At 49.9% G+C, this 19811-nt stretch overlaps 1 protein-coding gene across 1 annotated transcript in view; it reads left to right on the forward strand.

Moving 5' to 3' along the window:
* The window catches only part of mapkbp1 (mitogen-activated protein kinase binding protein 1), a 394016-nt gene that overhangs the window by 171730 nt on the left and 202475 nt on the right, over window positions 1-19811 (forward strand). The window contains exon 5 of the mRNA XM_086003669.1: window positions 9914-10084. Coding sequence (XP_085859795.1) covers window positions 9914-10084 — 171 coding nt within the window. The remainder of the gene's footprint in view (window positions 1-9913; window positions 10085-19811) is intronic.

Here is a 19811-nt window from a genome sequence, read left to right on the forward strand (position 1 = left end):
ACCAGCTCTGGGCCTGGAGGGCCCGGCTGCTGACTGCTCCAACTCTGCTTGGGTGGCAGCAGTCTGTCCTACGGGTGGTGGCAGCTGCAGTGGAGGAGTGACAGTGTTGGCTGCAGGAATGCTGCCAACCTGACAGAGCACAGGCATCCCTGGTCGGCTGATACACCAGCACTCGCACGGGCCAGCATTGCAGCATGCGCAGCAATCTGCTGAAGCACAGACTGCTGGGCTGCTGCGGCATGGCGAGGGCCCCGGCGATGCCTGGCCGATCCAGCGAGGGTGGCAGCAGTTAGTGCCCGTGTGGCCCTGATCTGTGTCTGCATCAGACCAGCCAGTGAATGCACGGCATGACTGAGCACTTGGCTGGAAGCCGCCTGTGATGCAGCGAAGTCCTGCTGACTCCTAGCCTGTGCTGCCGCGAAGTCCTGCCGACTCCTGGCCTGTGCTGTCCCGAATTCCTGAACACTCCTTGCCAGTGACTCTATGGAGTCAGGCATCCTTGCCACTGCAGCCATGAGCTCAGTGTGCCTGCGCTCAGCCTGGGCGCCCATTTCACCAAGGAGCCGCACCTCCTCTGCGCTCACCGTAGCAGGACTGGAGGCCGCACTCACCCTCCGGGGAGAAGGCCGCCGAGCTTCCCCCCCCTCCCGCGTTGCTGCAGCCCGCTGGGCCCCGGAGTTTCACTCTCCTCAGACCCTTCCCCCCCTGCTCCCCTCCAGGGAAGACGTGTCCCCATCATGGCCATGGGCTGCCTCGGCTGAGGGTGGCACTGATGGGTTGGCTTCCTCTTCCTCCTCCTCGAATTCTGAATCAGACACAGTGCCAGCTTGAGGGCCCGCCTCCTCACCTGGTGATTCAGCATCTGAAAGCAGGGAGGCACAAGTAGAGTGAGGACAGGGCGGCAGCGAGGGAGGCATGAGTGCTGCTATGAACTGCATTGGTTCGATAGTGGCAAAGGATGCTGGTGTGAGGCACAAGTGGAAAGAGAGAGGTCAAAAAGGTGATGACCTTACCATTGCTGTCCAGAACAGGTTCGGCATCTCCACTGGCGACGGGGCCAATCAGCCGGCCTGCCATAATGCGCTCCACTCGCTGCTCCAGGTCGCTGAGCTCTTTCAGGTCAGGACGGCCTCCCCCGGTCCGTAGCTGCTGCCTGCGATTGTGGGCCAGCTTGCCCTGCAAGAGAAAGGACGGCCTCTAAGTACAGTGTCAAGCCCTGATCTTGCCTGCACTGCCTCCCATGGTGGAATAGCCCTGACAGTGGCAAGCCCTGATCTTGCCTGTACTGCCTCCCATGGTGGAATAGCCCTGACAGTGTGTAAAGTGCTGAATGTGCAAGTGATTTTCATGAGAGTCCCATAGCTGTTGGATGAGGGCTGGGCATTGGGGCTTTCAGGCCCCTTTGGCCAGAAACTGAGGTGCACATGCAGGGATGAAGAGGATAGTGGAAAGGGTACTCACCCTGACAACCCGAGTGAGGTCGTTGAACTTTTTTCTGCATTGCACTGGAGTCCTGGCAACCATGCTGTTGGTGGTCACCCTGTTTGCCACCTCCCTCCAGGCTTTTTGATACTCGCTGGGCAGCGGCCTCCTCCCACTGTCAGGGAAGAGGACAGGTCGCCTGCGCTCCACTGCATCAACCAGTAGCTTCAGGGCACCCTCGCTGAAGCGCTGCGCTCGCTCCCTAGCCTTCTCCATTGTCCTGGGCGTTGAACTGTTGAAGCAGCAATGGTCAGGCCTTGCTTCAGGGCTGCAGTGTGCAGGGCGTGGTAGCCAAACAAATTGAGCCTCCCCCTTTAAGAGCTGACCGGCGCCAGCATGTCTGCCTTCAATCAGCAACTCGCCGCACCTGCGCTGCACCCGCCCTCAGTGTTAGCGTCTCAGCTCGCCAGCTTAGCGCCTTATGATAGTCGTGCACCGCCTGCTTTAGCGCAGCAGCAACCTCTTGGGGCAATGCAACTCAATTTCGGCGAAGGTGGCGCAAAGTTGCGCCGGTCACTAAATTTAGCGAGCGCCCGGCTGCAGCGCCCCAAACGTGGCGATACTGAATTTCTAGGCCTATGATTCTATTTTATGATTCTATAAAATCTGAATGTTTGTTGTAAAAACTTAAACTTTAACAGCAAAGGGAACCGGCTACCCGCTACTTCTGATCTGACCTGCAAGCGACCGCAGTAAAACTGAGCCGAGGAAAGAATGAGAGATAAAATGAGTCTCTAATGGATATATAAATGTTAAATATTTCTGGGAAAGAAGTGTTTTAAGAGAAGACTAGCTCTTGGGTCAGATCTTAGAAAGTTAATTTCCCCAGATGTTGGATTTTCTTTATTTGTAAAATCCATCAAAATAATCCCATATTTTGCCTCCTCCTCCACCAAATTCTCCATTTGCTCAAACTGTGGACCGGTTACGCTCTGATGCCCTTGATGTGGGCGTATTCAGCCTATTCCAAATCAGTGCTATCCTTCACACGGGTCCGTTTTTCTCTCACTTTGCTTCGTTCTGTCCTTCTATTTCTCTGCTTCCTTTCTATATGTTTGCATCTCTTCTTTCCTCCTCTTGCCTTTCCCTCTGCTTCTCTTTTAGTCTTTCTCTTGTCTTTCTCCTCTCCACCTATCTGTTTCTTGCCTGTTTATGTTCTCGTCCTTCCTTATCCCTTGTCATTTCCTCTCTGTTCCGACCTCTGTCTCACCCTCCTTCTTCCCCTTCTCTTCCCCCCATCTCTCTCTTCTCCCCTTTATCTCTCTCCCCCTCTCTCTCTTCTCTGGTCCCCCCCCCCCCCCCACCTCTATCTTCTTCACCACCACCACTACATTTTTGTTCAGTTACATTGCAAATTAACTGATCACTCCAATACCAGTGTTGGTGGCAGGTGTAATTCCCCTCAGTTGACAGTAATTTAATGTGCAAAGTGAGTATTAACTACATAAAATTACAGCGAATTTACAGCATAGAAACAGGTCATTCGGCCCAACAGGTCTATGCCGGTGTTTATGCTCCACATGAACATCCTCCCATCTTACTTCATCTCACCCTATCAGCATATTCTTCCATTCCTTCCTCCCTCATGTACTCACCTAGTTTCCTCTTAAATGCATCTATGCTGTTCACCTCAACCACTCCCTGTGGTGGCAAGTTCCACATTCTAACCACTCTCTGGGTAAAGAAGTTTCTCCTGAATTCCTTATTGGATTTATTAGGTACTATCTTATATTCATGGCCCCTAGTTTTGGATACCCCACAAGTGGTAACAACTTCTGTATGTCTACCCTATCAAACCCCTTCATAATTTTGAAGACCTCTATTAGGTCACCCCTCAGTCTTTTTTCTAGAGAAAAGAGCCCCAGCCTGTTCAGTCTTTCCTGATGATTATAACCTCTAGACTGCTGTTACACTGTTGCTCAGCTCTGCTCAGTGCTGGTGGGACTCTGAATGGATAAATATAACAAAGCAGATGCTGCCAACTACACATCCATCAGCTTTACTTCAATACTCAGCAGAATAATGGGCAAAATTCTCCCCATTTCAATCAGTTCTTAGCCATTCCCAAATTTTCACAACTGCTGTGCTCAATTATTACATAAATAATTTTTCTTAATTAGTAGTTCTTGCTGTTTTCTTTATCCCACTATCTGTGGGAGCTGTCTAGCCTGATTTTCTCTTTGGGGGTTTCAGACAGACTCACTGATTTGAAAAATGCAGCCTGTTAAAAAAAACCTTCAGTAATATGACTGGGACCCAATGAATCTGAATAACTATTAAATTCAAAAAGAGCAGCTGATCAAAAATATATTTGAGCAGATTATGCAAAATATTTGATTTTAAATTCAGTAGCTTTGTTCCTCTCGTGGGCACTGGTCTCAGTCAGATTAACTGATGGTTGCTTTTGCACCCACTGTGTTAATTTAAGCTGTGACATAATTTCTGTGAGTTAAGCTGGTACTTAACCTTTTATGTACTCTAACAGAATGTCATGCTGAATCTTAGACAATAATGCTTCATTTTTGTCACATCTGGCTTCTGTACATCGATATGAGTTACTGGGGTATAAATCCGTCTTGGGCAGTAGTGAATTGGCTGCCCATTTTGCACTCTGCCCAGTTTTCTTTTCCATTGTGCCGATTTGCTATCACCCGCTTTTGTGCTACTGCCCGAGACGGATTTAGACCTCGCTGTGTTCATAGTCCCCTGCCATCAGCCTTGTTTGGGATCCATTTTCCTTTCCATATCCCTCTGCCCCTAAACCTATCCACTTTAAATGCTTTTCTATATTCGATGGTTTTTATTGTCACCTGCCAACTTTGTTGTTCCTACTTTTTAAATACAGCTCATCACTCCTATACCAGTCTTTGTGTTGTCCTGAAAATGCCCCCAGTTGCTTACAAAAGCAGCATCAATATCTTCAAACCAGATTGCTGACCACTTATGCATATCCTCAATCTTCTTAATGAACTTCCCTCCATTATCAAACACAGGAAGTATATCAGAGACAGTTATCTGCAGCTCTGCCTTTGAGTTTTGAGGCAAACTTTGCCTATGTGACTTCTAAAGCCTCTATATTCTCCCTATGTTGTCGACCTTTACATGGGCTACCACCACTGGGTCTCTTCCTGTGCTCTTCAATAGCCCTTTTAACTTTCCTCAATGTACACTGCTCTAGCTCCAGATAGGCAACTCATCATCCAATATGTAACATCCTTGCAACACACATGGCTATCCACCTTTCTGAGCAAAGAGTTCCCTACAACTACAGTCTCCTAGTGCTTTTCACTCTGCATCTTTGTCCCACTTACCTCTTCTTCTCTGACCTGGGTTCCTTCCGCTTTGCCTGATACCTGCTCATTATTGGAATCTCCTGAGTAGCTACAAAGGGTTTCTTACCTTTTTCCGCTACTGTTTCCAATCTTAATACATCCATTATCCTCGTTTCTTTTGCTTTTCCTCAGCACTTCTCTCATTCCTGGCAACCCTGTCCCTGGCTGTACCAGTCTCCACCTCCTATCCCCAGTGACTCGCTCTTGATGGTCGCGTGTTAGCCCAACCATTTCACAAAGCTGTGGTCGCTCACTGACTGAGTCCAGTACTATCTACTCAACTTTGACATTTTACGTGCTTTTGTGTGTCCCTGTGAGTTACTTTATGTTCCTCTCTAAGGCCATAGCCCTGTCCTAATTCTTTCTGGTCAACAGATGTCAATCAACATCTTCTTCCCCCATCTAATATTGCAAGCGGTCTTGCGCAGAAACTTCCTCCTGCAAAGATATTTCTTAGTCTTCATTCTAATTATACTTCGGTTGGTCGCTCTTTTGAGTTTACTTCTCCCTCTGCTCCCCTTTTAATTCTTCCACTTCCATTTTAAGTTAACTGGGCCTCTGCTGCTACCTGGCTTCACTTGGAGGGTCCTGGAGAGCGGAACTCTCCCAGGATGGAGCACTGCACTACTTTTTTGATTTAAAAACAAACTTTTCTAACAGATACTCGTTAGCTTTTAATCACTCGCTTCCTGGTTTCTTAGGGGGGAAAATTCGATTGCTTTGCGCCTCCCGTTAGCGCCCTAAGAGGGGGCTAACGGGGGGGCGCAAAACAACTAGCGCCCGGTGTGGCGCCGCCAGCACCTCCCGCGAATAATCCAGGCTGACTCTCCAGCGCAGTACTGACTGAGTGCGGCACTGTCGGAGATGTCGTCTTTCAGATGAGACCTTAACCTGACACCCCGTCTGCCCTCTCAGGGTTCGCAACCTTGGTGTCATATTTGACACTGAAATGAGCTTCTGACCACATATCCGCAGCATAAATAAGACCGCCTGTTTCCACCTCCGTAACATCGCCCGACTCCGCCCCAGCCTCAGCTCATCTGCTGCTGAAACCCTCATCCATGCCTTTGTTACCTCTAGACTTGACTATTCCAACGCACTCCTGGTTGGCTTCCCACATTCCACTCTACGTAAACTTGAGGTCATCCCAAACTCCCTGCCCGTCTCCTAACTCGCACCAAGTTCCGTTCACCCATCACCCTGTGCTCGCTGACCTACATTGGCTCCCGGTTAAGCAGCGCCTCGATTTCAAAATTCTCATCCTTGTTTTCAAATCCCTCCATGGCCTCGCCCCTCCCTATCTCTGTAATCTCCTTCAGCCCCACAACCCCCCGAGACATCTGCACTCCTCAAATTCTGCCCTCTTGAGCATCCCTGATTATAATTGCTCAACCATTGGTGGCCGTGCCTTCTGTTGCCTAGGCCCTAATCCCTGGAATTCCCTGCCTAAACCTCTCCGCCTCTCTACCTCGCTTTCCTCCTTTAAGACGCTCCTTAAAACCTATCTCTTTGACCAAGCTTTTGGTCACCTGCCCTAATTTCTTATGTGGTTCTGTGTCAATTTTTTGTCTGTGAAGCGCTTTGGGTCATTTTACGATGTTAAAGGCGCTATATAAATACAAGTTGTTGTTGTTGTAAAAGGTCCCATAACATTATTTCGAAGAACAGCAGGGGAGTTCTCCCCAGTGTCCTGGACAATATTTATCATTCAACTAACATCTAAAAAGCAGATTATCTGATCATTATCACATTGCTGTTGTGGGTCCTTGCTGTGCAAAAATTGGCTGCCACATTTCCTATATTACAACAGTGACTACACTTCAAAAGTACTTGATTGGCTGTAAAGTACTTTGGGACATTCTGAGGCTGTGAAAGGAGTACTCAAATGCAAGTCTTTCTTTCTTTACTCTTGACTGGAGCTTCTTGATGTGCCTCAATAAATCCGAGACTCAATGTTAACTGAACAAAGCAAGGCTTTTATTAACTTAGAAGGTAACACACAGTGGAGAAGTGTCTCCCATCCAGAGGTCGGCTGTACTGGATGTGAGACACGCTGGGCCTGCTTAAGTAGAGGCCAGGTATGGGCGGAGCCCTACACACAATAAAATACAGGTGAGGAAATGGAACTGAGGTAAGGGAAATGAAACTGAAACTAAACCACAGTCACAGGCACAATCACACACAGAGAATACAGATGAGTGATGAATGGCATATTTCATCACACTTCTTAGGTTCTTTCTCTCGGGAAGCTATCTGTAGATGGACTGATGGCACTCAGACCCCTCCCTTGGAGAGCTATCCATACATTGACTGGTATCTCTAGTCACTTCCCCTAGTGAACTATCTGTACACTGGTCAAGCCACTCTGCACACTTACTCAGTTGAGTTGGCAATTCCCTTTTGGTAGGCATTAGAATCAAATATCTTCACTACCCTCAGGACATGTTCACCTCTCTGTTGAATAATGTTGGCAGAATCCATTATCTATCCCTAGCTGCACCAATCTCCTGAGCAGTAATTTCAGTTGCCATTGCGATGATTGGCTAGAAAGTAGACTACTATGGCCATGCTGTGCTCTCTCTGGCACTGATGTGCTCTTCCGCCATTGCCAGTGACTGAACCTAGCTGGCACACTCGCCAACCAGAGTTAATGCCAACCACGATCTACCTTCCCCTATTCACCTAAGCACCTAAGGGAACTCCACAGCAGTTGGAATATCTGACCTAAAACCAGTGGCTTTGTGTTGGTATCTTGAAAGGCAGTGCCAGCTGTAAGGTCTGACAGCAGGACAGGGCAAATTGGAACAGTCTCAAGCAAGAAGTTGTGAGCTCAGGCCGGCAGCCCATCTGCCAGTCATAAGATCCAAAGCTCATCTGAGGTCAGATCAGGCAGAACGCATCAAGTGCTGCAGAGCACCAAGGCTGGTACAACATTTAAATGCCAGCCTTGGTTCAGTGGGCAGCACTCTCGCCTCTGAGTCAGAAAGTCATGGGTTCAAGTCCCATTCCAGAGACCTGGGTACATAATCCAGGCTGGCACTCCAGCCCAGTGCTGAGGGAGTACAGCACTGTCGGGGGTGCCATTTTTCAGATGAAACGTTAAACTATCCTCTTGGGTGGACGTAAGAGATCCTGCAGAACGATTTGAAGAAGAGCAGGGGAGTTCTCCCCGGTGTCCTGGCCAATATCTATCCCTCAACCAATATCACTCAAAAGTACGATGGTGTCAAACCGATTTACATCTCCCCCCATTTTTATTTCCATTGACTCCGAGGTGAGCGTGCTACCCACCGAGCAAAGCTGACACCGAAGGACTTAAGCAACAGTCTTGGCTGGCTTTTTCTGGTGCTCTGTTCCGCATATTGATTGCTCTGTTGGGGGAAACGATAGTTTATTCTGATGTCTGGCTCGCCGTGTTTTAAAATTACGGTTTTAATGCTTTCCAGACTGCAGCAGGAGCCCAAAGGCAGGGTCAAGTAAAGCAAGTTGGATATATTTCTTAAGGCTAAAGAGATCAAGGGATATGGGGAGAAGTCAGGGACCGGGTACTGAATTTGGATGATCAGCCATGATCTCATTAAATGGCGGAGCAGGCTCGAGGGGCCGAATGGCCTACTCCTGCTCCTATCTTCTATGTTTCTATGTTTCTAAGACTGCCCAAGGGGCTCACTGTAATAAACACTAACAGACAAAGCTCACTGTACAGTTTTAGCAGCAGTCACAGCAACATCTATATCAGATGGTTTATCTCCAACAAAAATTCTTGCATCGAGCATACGTGACGCCTTTCAAATGGGTCACAGCTGTGACCTAGGAGGCATTTTACATCACATGTCCACAGGGAAGAATGGTCATTGTCCAAAATAACCACTGATCTGTCACGTTATTAATCAAATTAAATGTGAACAGATCAAAAGTAGCAAACATACATGTTCAGCCCCTCGAGCTTGTTCTGCCATTCAGTTAAATCATGGCTGACCTGTATCTTAACTCCACCTACCCACCTTGGTTCCGTAACCCTTTATACCCTCACCCAACAAAAATCTATCAATCTCAGTCTTGAAATTTTCAATTGACCCCCCGCCTCAACAGCTCTTTGACGGAGAGAGTTCCAGATTTCCACTGCCCTTTGTGTGAAGAAGTGCTTCCTGACGTCACCCCCTAGCTCTAACTTTAAAGTTATGCCCCCTTGTTCTGGACTCCCCCACCATTAAAGCAAAGGACCATTAAAGCAGTTTTTCTGCCTGCAAGCACTTTAAGAACATAAGGTGCATCATACGATTTGCAGTTTTCCTTCAGCTGTTGTGAAACTGCGATATCCAGAGTGTGGCAACCTTGCAAATAACTGAAACAACCATTTCATTTTTTTTGCGTAGTTTAAGCTATTAAATAAACACTCTGAGCTAATGAAATAGAAACAGAAAATGCTGGAAATACTCAGCAGGGCAGGCAGCATCTGTGGAGCGACAGACAGAGTTAACGTTTCAGATCGATGGCATTTCATCAGAACTGGAAAAAAGTTAGAGATAAACAGGTTTTAAGAAAATACAGAACTGAGGAAAAGAACAAAAAGGAAGGTCTGTGCTTGGGTGGAGGGCTCCTGCTGCCTGACGTACTGAGTCTTTCCAGCATTTTCTCTTTTTATTTTGGATCTCCAGCAGTCCCAGCATTTTGCTTTTGACCCTGAGCTAATGGTATTGTTTGCAACCGGGCTTAGTTCAGGGTCACCTGAGGGGGACTGATGTTTGCGTCAGGGCCAGAATGGAATGTTTATGAGGGACTTTGATGCGGACTGTCGGAATCAGTCCGTCCAGCCAGGCCTGGTCCTTGGCAAATGACCATCTGTCCAGGTGCCCGTCGCTGGCAGCCCCACAATGGGTGGATCCTCCCTGGGCACTGCAATACCGACCAGAGTGCCAGCAGCAACCAGGCATCCACTGTGGGAAGTAAGGGAAAGAACGTTTGAGGGCTGGTCTCCCTTTGCACCATGACTTACTGTTGACCATTGTTGTGCAGGCATTTTGTAAGATGCCTTAAGGTGAGCTATCCTCTCCTATTGCTGTTCATTGTTTATGTTCCTCCTCCATGCTGTGCTGCAGAGTGGGCATATGCCCGCTGTTCGAATCTGGGATGTCAATGAAAGGACACAGGTGGCAGAGCTCCAGGAACACAAGTACGGAGTGGCCTGCGTGGCATTCTCCCCCAACGCCAAGTACATCGTCTCCGTGGGATACCAGCACGATATGATCGTCAACGTTTGGGCTTGGAAGGTACGCACAGCGCTGGCATATACTCCAATAACTGGCAATCCCACTGTCTCTGCATTACTGTCCTGAAATATTGCTCCGTGGAGAGCTGTGTGTACTGAACAGTGTGTTACACAGACAGAGCTGTGTGTACTGAACAGTGTGTTACACAGGGAGAGCTGTGTGTAGTGAACAGTGTGTTACACAGAGAGAGCTGTGTGTACTGAACAGTGTGTTACACAGACAGCTGTATGTACTGAACAGTGTGTTACACAGGGAGAGCTGTGTGTACTGAACAGTGCGTTACACAGAGAAAGAGCTGTGTGTACGGAACAGTGTGTTACACACAGAGAGCTGTGTGTACTGATATAGTAATCTGGGATGTAATGTTTAAGTTATCCACCAGATGGAGCCAAAGATTAAGGGATCATATTCACCAGTGTTTAAGGTAATGTCCTGGTACACCAGTTAGTATGGTAATGTGGCATTGCATTATGGGTATGACTCAGAGGGGTTCCTCCATCTTGCATTGTGCAGTTAGAAATACTGTGTTTTGCTTGCAGCCTGTAAGAGATGTTTCTCTGCTACACCGTGTAATAAACAGTTGGGTTTTCTGCCTAAGAACTCGCTTATCTCAGTTTCGGACCTTACCACTCGGATATCACATATTGGCGACGAGGATCAACAGATCACATCTTGAAGAAGAAACAAAAAAGAGCGCTGAATAACCGATCATGGCTGCTATGATAGGAAAGATCTCTGCTTTTGATGTTCAGACTCAGACCTGGGATGAGTACTGCGAGGTGCTGATGCATTTCTTGGAAGCAAATGATATAGATGATGTCGGAAAAAGGAGAGCTATTTTGCTCACTTCCATGGGAAGTCAGACGTATAGTTTAATGAGAAACTTATGCAGTCCTGAAAATCCGGGAGACAGAACATTTGCTAACTTAGTGGACTTGCTAAAGGACTATTTCAATCCCAGACCGAGTGAGATTGTACAGCGTTTCAAATTTAATTCATGGAACAGAAAACCAGGAGAGACTGTATTGGATTATGTAGCGGTTTTGAGAAAATTGGCACACGATGGCAATTACGGGAACAACCTGAAAGACATGCTGAGAGATAGGCTTGTTTGCGGGATAATGGATGATCGAATGTAGCGGAGATTATTGTCCGAGACTGGGCTTACGTATGAAAAAGCGTTGGAACTTGCTCAAGCCATAGAGACAGCGAACCGAGATGTAAAAGAAATACAAGGTTCAGACTCGGCTACTACAAAGCAAGTTGGAAGTCAGGTTATTGTGCACAAGTTAAATATGCGTCAGAAACCACAACGTGAGCATGTAAAGGCATGTTATAGATGCAATGGCGATCACCTGGCGAGGGAATGCAGGTTTCTGGAGGAAATATGCCACAAGTGTGGGAAAAAAGGACACATAAAATGTGCATGCAGGGCAAAAGCAACCATGGAGGAATACAAACCAAAAGGGGGAGGAAAGAAAAACCTAGGAAGAGAAGTGAAAAAACAGGGAGCACATCACATCAGTGGAGAAGCTGAGAAAGAAGACAACATGTTCATAATGCATAGTATAGTAGAGAACATTCCAAAAGTGGATCCTATCACTTTGCAACTGACAGTAAATGACTCTAAGGTCAACTTTGAAGTGGATACAGGATGCGGTGTGACCATAATGAACAGGGAGGAGTACTCAAAATTGTGGAACCGTGCAAAAGTTCCAGAGTTAAAGTCTTGCTCTATGCAGCTTAAAACATATACCGGTGAGCGAGTGGCGACATTGGGTACAGCTACTGTAACTGTGCGACACAGGGACACCGTGGAACAGCTACCTGTAGTTGTAGTATCGGGTTGTGGACCAAACTTGTTAGGTCGGGGCTGGATACAAGAACTTAAATTAGATTGGGGAGCAATAAATCAAATAGAGGGAGGTAAACAATTGTCTTTGCAAGAAGTGTTGATTGAACATGAGAACGTGTTCAAGGAAGAACTTGGCACATTTAATAGCCCCCCAGCTAAGATTTATGTAGACAAGGAGGCACTGCCAAGGTTTTTTAAACAATGACCTGTGCCGTATGCTATGAAACCAAAGGTAGAGGCTGAGCTTGACCGTCTTTTGAGAGAGCACATACTGAAACCCGTGAAGTGTTCAGAATGGGCAGCTCCCATTGTACCTGTTTAAAAACCGGACAATTCGGTAAGACTCTGTGGAGATTATAAATTGACTGTAAAAAGGGTGTCTAAACTAGAACAGTATCCTATTCCCAAAACAGAGGATCTCTTTGCAAACCTGGCTGGAGGGAAGAAATTCACGAAGCTGGATACGAGTCATGCATACTTGCAGATTACACTAGATGAGGAATCCAAGAAGTATGTAACTGTGGCGACACGCCACCACTGGACATAATCCGCTCACGGCGGCACGGACAGTTTAAGCAGACGCCCCCAGCCGGGGGCCCTCTCCTCCAGCAACTTGTTTCTCGCAGGGACAGGCTGCCGGGAGCACTTCCTGTCTGGGGAGTATTTAAGTGGTTGCGCGGGCTTTTCCAGTCCCTCTTTGCCATGAGGTTGATTAAAGCAGTTGTGTTTCACTAACTCTGGTCTCGACTCCCACGTTTGCCGCGGTATCTCAACACTGGTGACCCCGACGCTCAGGACGAATCCTAAGCTAGCATGGCGGATACAAACGCAGTCACGGTTAAACTACCAGACTTTTGGGAGAACCTGGCCGAAGCCTGGTTTGTTCAAGCCGAGTCCAGATTCCGGCTGAAACACATTACAGTCGACGCCATGAAGTACGACTACCTCGTCGCCTCTCTCACCTACGCCACAGTCCCCAAGGTTTGGGCAGCGCTGCAGGAGCCACCAGTGGAAGGCAAGTACGAACATCTGAAGGCTGCGCTCCTTAAAAAATTTCAAACGTCCTCTTACCAGCGCAACTGCCAACTCCTCGACCTCCCCGGCCTTGGTGACGTTTCACCGTCGGATCTGCTTTCCCACATGCTGTCCCTCTCGGACGACAAAAACACCGGCGCCCTCTTTCGCACGCTTTTCATTCGGCAGCTCCCTGCCAGCATCCGCCCGCTCATTGTGGAATCTGGCTCTACGGACCTGAATGAGATAGCCGAAAAGGCCAACTGGCTGCTCTCTGCGCAGTCCGCCCGCGACATCGCGCCCGACCTCACGGCAACGACCACGCGGTCTTCCCGGCCCACTAGGCCCAACCGCCCTACCACTCCGGGTCACTGCTACTACCACACCCGTTTTGGCACTAGGGCCCAACGCTGCACGCCACCGTGCACTTTCAAACCCCACCCCCCCCGCACCGGCCCCCACGATGGCCGCGGGGCAAAAGGGGCCTTTACTGTACATCACCGACGACAGCACCAACCGCCGATTTCTGTGTGACACGGGCCCAGCACAGCATCACCCCCGCCTCCGCCCTCGAAATCCAACGCGGCGCACGGGGTATCACGCTGGCCGCAGCCAATGGCTCTGACATCCGCACATATGGCACCCGCATGGTCATGCTCGACCTCACAGGCCGCCGCTACCGCTGGGAGTTCCTCACAGCCAGGGTCCTCTGCCCACTCATCGGCGCCAACTTCCTACGCGCCCACAGCCTCCTTGTCGACATTCCGAGGCACCGCCTCGTCGACATCAACACTATGGCCCCCATCCCTGGCGCATTTACCCCGGCCCGTTTGGCCGGCCTGACGACCTACTGCCTCGCCAGAGCCACGGACGACTACTCGACACTTCTAGCCGAGTTTCCCGCCCTCACTAACCCGACCTTTTCAGCCAAAGCCGCCAAACATGGTGTGGAGCACTATATCCCCACCACTGGCCCCCCGGTTTCTGCCCACGCCCGCAGACTCAACCCGGCCAAGCTGGAAATCGCGCGGGCCGAGTTCACCACCATGGAACAACTCGGCATCATCCGCCGCTCCAGCAGCCCTTGGGCCTCGCCCCTCCACATCGCCCCCAAGCCCGGCGGAGGCTGGCGCCCTTGCGGGGACTACCGCCGCCTCAACGACGCCACCACCCCCGACCGATACCCAGTGCCGCACATCCAGGACTTCTCGGCCCGACTGGCCAGACGAACCGTCTTTTCCAAGGTCGACCTGGTGCGTGGTTACCACCAAGTCCCCGTACACCCCGCGGACATCCCCAAAACGGCCGTCATCACCCCATTCGGCCTGTTCGAGTTCCTGAGGATGCCCTTCGGCCTCAAGAATACAGCCCAGTCTTTCCAGCGCCTTATGGACTCAGTCCTCCGGGACCTGAACTTCCTATTCGTCTATCTAGACGACATTCTCGTGGCCAGCTCCTCCCAACAGGAACACCTCGAACACATTCGCATCCTGTTCGGGCGCCTAGCCCAACACGGGCTCATCCTCAGCCCGGCGAAGTGCCAATTCGGCCTAACCGAGATCGATTTTCTCGGTCACCACATCACCCCTGCTGGGGCCGTCCCCCTGCCCAACAAGGTGCAGGCCGTCCAGCAATTCCCCCGCCCCAAAACCATCAAGGGCCTCCAGGGGTTCCTCGGGATGGTGAACTTCTACAACAGGTTCATCCCCAGCGCTGCAGCCCTCATGAAGCCCCTATACGACTCCCTCTGAGGTAAATCCGGCAAGATGGCCGTAGCTTGGACCACTGACACGTCAGCCGCCTTCGACGCCACCAAAAACGCGCTCGCCGACGCCACCCTGCTCGCGCACCCGAGGGCCGATGCCCGGGTCGCGCTCACCACCGACGCCTCCGACCACGCGGTCGGAGCCGTGTTCGAGCAGTGGGTCAATGGTGCGTGGCAGCCACTTGCCTTCTACAGCCGCCAACTGCGCCCCCCGGAGGTCAAATACTCTACTTTCGACCGTGAGCTTCTCGCGTTCCACCTGTCGGTCCGCCATTTCAGGTTCCTCCTGGAGGGCCGCCCCTTCACCGCGTACGTGGACCACAAGCCGCTCACATACGCGATGGCCAAGCACACCGAACCCTGGTCCACTAGGCAGCAACGCCAGCTCGCGGCCGTGTCTGAGTTTATTACGGACATCCAGCACGTCTCCGGTAGAGACAATGTTGTTGCCGACTGCCTTTCCCGTCCCGCCATCTGCGCGAATCACCTCGCGGTCGACTATGCGCAACTAGCAGCGGCCCAGCTCATGGACCCAGACCTCCTCTCGGCGGCTACCAGCCTGCCAGGGCTACGCCTAGCCAAGGTCGCGCACGGGCCCGAAGCCACGGCAGTCACTTGCGACGTCTCACTCGGCCAACCCAGGCCGGTCGTCCCTGCAACCTGGCGCCGCCGCATCTTCGACGCGCTACACGCGCTCTCCCATCCGGGTGCCCGCGCATCCGTCAAACTCCTCTCCCAGCGTTTCGTCTGGCGCGGCCTCAGCAAAAATGTTCGGACTTGGGCCACCTCCTGTCTCGCCTGCCAACGGGCTAAGGTACAGCTACACACAAAAGCACCGGGGACAAGGTCTTCAAGCTGCGACTCGGCAACAGGGTCGACACAGTCTCCATCGACCGGCTCAAACCAGCACACACACAACCAGTGGAACAGGTCCCCGTGGCCCGACCTCCAACTAGAGGCCGTTGTAGTGTATGTAACCGTTCCACCTTTAAGAGAACTATTTTAAGGGTTGCACTACTTTATCTTGGCTGCTGTATACTGTAATACCGGTGGTGACCACACCGGTACATAAGTGCTGTGTAATGATTTATTGGGCAGTTCCGCCCTGACCTTCGACTAGTAAAGTCCTGTTAAAATTTACTCTTGTGGTCTGTGTAGTAATTCTTATTATAACACACAGACTTAACAGTGGCGACGAGTACAATCTTACCCTGCGGCAGAGATACATCCAAGGCAGTTTAACGGGCGTCGAGAAGAGGCATCCGCCCTCATCATTCTGCTGAGAAAAGACTCGGGTCTGCAGAGCAAAGGAAGAATTCTGACACGAAGCCTTCCATCAGCAACAGGTAGTGATCATCCCTTCTATCACGGTGGTGGGTAAGCCGATCAGCGACGAGCAGCAAGTCGGCCACGTTGGCTGTGAAGTAGGGGAGGGAAAAACGGAGGATATAAGGGCGGAGAACTCGACCACGGCCAGGGAAAAGAGCCGGACAGAAGTCGGGGCCAGAGGCGCTGAGACTGGGGCAGCGTAAGGCACGGGAGCCGCGGTGAATGCAAACGCAGCCGGTGTAAAAGACCGGGCTGCAAGCGGGCTGGGAGACGCAACAGCGTCGAGAGAGAGCTCGACCGCGACAAACGCAGCCGGTGTAAAAGACCGGGCTGCAAGCGGGCTGGGAGACGCAACAGCGTCGAGAGAGAGCTCGACCGCGACAAACGCAGCCGGTGTAAAAGGCCGGGCTGCAAGCGGGCTGGGAGACGCAACAGCGTTGAGAGAGAGCTCGACCGCGACCGGTGAGAAAGGCCGGGCAGCTACCGAGGCCGCGAGGCGCAGCGACCGGGACAGCGTAAGGCACGGGAGAAAATTTAAAAAAAACGCGGAGAACTCAGCCGCAGCCGGGGGAAAGGACCGGACTGCAAGAGGGGCTGGGAGGCACGATTTGAAAACCGCTGGGGAGGGCGAACGCAGCAATACGGCAATCGCCATTACAGCCAGCGGGGGAGAAAGGCAAACGCGGGAAGCCGCCATTTTCGTAGGCGGGGAAGAAGACAAGCGTGGGAAACCGCCATTTTGGAAAAAAAAAGTTAAAGAAAAATTTCTTTTTGTTTCTCAAGAAGATTGCGAGGATGCCTAAGCGTGGTAACATCAACGATTTCGATTCCGATGTTGAAGATTGGGCCACGTATGTAGAACGCATAGAGATTTATCGTAAGGCAAATAAAATATCAAATAAAGATAAAGCACTAACCTTACTAAACTCAATGGGTGCGAAGACATACGGGCTATTGAAGCATCTTCTATCACCAGCTAAACCGGCGGATCAGACTTTCGCTAATATTGTTGCTGTCCTGAGAAATCATTTGAACCCCACACCGCTGATGTTACCGGAACGATTTAAATTTTATGCGAGAACGCAACGGAAAGAGGAAAGCAACGCGGAGTATTTAATTGAACTGCGTAAGCTAGCGAAATACTGTCAGTTTGGGGAAAGACTGACAGAGGCACTGAGAGACAAATTTGTGTGTGGATTGTCGAAAGAAGGAACACAAAAGCGGCTACTTGAAGAGAATGATCTTACACTTGATAAGGCTGTCACTATTGCAGCATCGCACGAAGCCGCAGCGAGAGGCACTGCGGAAATGCAGCTGAAGGCAGCGGTACTCAGCGTAGATCAAATTGCTTTGGGTACAGCGAAATGTTATCGTTGTGGAAAGACAACACACGATCAGAACCAATGCTGGTTTAAAAACCAGGAATGTAGAAAATGTGGCAAGCTTGGTCACATAGCTAAAGTATGCCGGTCAGGAAAGAAGACCAGCAACAAATTCGGATTCAGACTCCAACAGCAAGGAACTGGGTAGTCTGAGAATTCACAATGTGAGTAAGGAAGCTGACCGACAAACTATCTGGGTCACACTGCAGATAGCAGGAGTCCAAGTGAAGATGGAATTGGACACCGGATCGGCGTTGACGGTCATGAATAAGCAAGATTACAAAAGGTTGTTCACACATATTCCCCTACGGGATACGGAGATAGTATTGCAGACATACACGGGGCAAAGAGTATACCCCATCAGAAAGATAAAAGTCAAGGTGGTACACAAGGGCAAAGAACACCAAGGAATGGACATATATGTACTACCTGAGGGAGGTCCACCACTTCTGGGACGGGAGTGGATCAGGAAAATAAATATGGACTGGCACTCCCTAAAAGCAATAACGGTAGATTCCGGAAAAAAAGATGTTAAACCTGAACGATTGTCCAGAATATTGGATGAGGGCATATGCAGCAGTGACAGTGACAAAGCAGAGAGTGAGAACTCGGTGAAGACAATCAGCTCAGACTCTGGAACTGATGATGGTAAGACCAGCCCATGTGCAAAAGACAAGTCTAAAATGGACTTGCAGACTAATGATGGAAAAACGAAGGAGTGCATAAATGCTTCAGAAGAGAACAAAGTATCAGAACAGAATTCCACTGAACAACAACAACATAGTTTGACAGAGAATTCTGAGTCTGTCCAGTCTACAGACATGCACATTTCTGAGGAACACCGGGCTCGAACTCAACTCAATTTCAAACTACAACAGCAATTAGAACAAATGATTCGCCGTTTTGAGCAAGAGATGAATGCAAAGAAAAAGTTCTTTGACACAGAGTTGGAGAATCTGGGAAGACAGCAGAAGCAGCTGATTGAGAAAATGAATCAGGAACACACAAACCGTCTGCGCGAGGAGGCCAAACGAATCAAAGCTGAGCAAGAAAGGGAATATGTCAAATTCATCGATCAGTTGAAAGCTAAGAAGAAAGAGCACCCTTTTGTGAGCAGTGTCAGCAGTAATAAGCCACTCAGGGAATTGGTGGCAGAGGCAAAAGCTGAAGTGATGGAGGAAATAGAAGACAATAGAGAAGAAGCAGAAGATGATGACTCATCTGAACCATTATCACCCCTACCAGGTCACGCACGTGGTCCCTCCGAACTGAGCCAAATCAGTCTGGAAGTAGAAAAACTTCCTAAGGTGCTCGAGCCTTTAGAAGTCAGCAATGCTGGTTCTGAAGTTACGAAAGTTCAAGCTGTTAAGTCCAGTGAAGGACTATTAGATGAGTCACCCCAGCAACGAGAACCTACTACACCACCGAAAACTACTACACCACCGAGGCGTTATCCGGACCGAGTCAGGAGGCCTCCTCAGAGACTGAATCTGTGAACTGTTTTTACATGAAGTTGTGTATATATGTTATGACGTTATGTTTAATGGGGAATATATACTGTTAAGCTAAAAAGGGAGGATTGTAGTGTATGTAACCGTTCCACCTTTAAGAGAACTATTTTAAGGGTTGCACTACTTTATCTTGGCTGCTGTATACTGTAATACCGGTGGTGACCACACCGGTATATAAGTGCTGTGTAATGATTTATTGGGCAGTTCTGCCCTGACCTTCGACTAGTAAAGTCCTGTTAAAATTTACTCTTGTGGTCTGTGTAGTAATTCTTATTATAACACACAGACTTAACAGCCGTCCCGCCAGCAAGCCAGCACAGCCAGCGGCGAACCGCCCGGCCCCACCAACTAGACTGGTAACCACTCAGAGCCGCTCCGGCAGAACCATTAGACCACCGTCACGACTCGTCCACTCCTCCTAAGCGGATTCTGGGGGGAGCTCTGTGGCGACACGCCACCACTGGACATAATCCGCTCACGGTGGCACGGACAGTTTAAGCAGACGCCCCCAGCCGGGGGCCCTCTCCTCCAGCAACTTGTTTCCCACAGGGACAGGCTGCCGGGAGCACTTCCTGTCTGGGGAGTATTTAAGTGGTTGCGCGGGCTTTTCCAGTTCCTCTTTGCCATGAGGTTGATTAAAGCAGTTGTGTTTCACTAACTCTGGTCTCGACTCCCACGTTTGCCGTGGTATCTCAACATAACCATAAATACACACAAGGGTTTGTTTATCTATAACCGCTTACCATTCGGTGTCTCATCTAGTCCAGCTATTTTCCAGAGGACTATCGAGGGTGTACTGCAAGGGATCCCACATGTTTCAATCTATCTGGATGATATTCTGGTGACGGGAAGAACTGACCAGGAGCATCTA

Source organism: Somniosus microcephalus, chromosome 12, assembly GCF_052327205.1.
Source record: "Somniosus microcephalus isolate GS21.2 chromosome 12, FLI_Smic_1.0, whole genome shotgun sequence".
Lineage (NCBI taxonomy): Eukaryota > Metazoa > Chordata > Chondrichthyes > Squaliformes > Somniosidae > Somniosus > Somniosus microcephalus.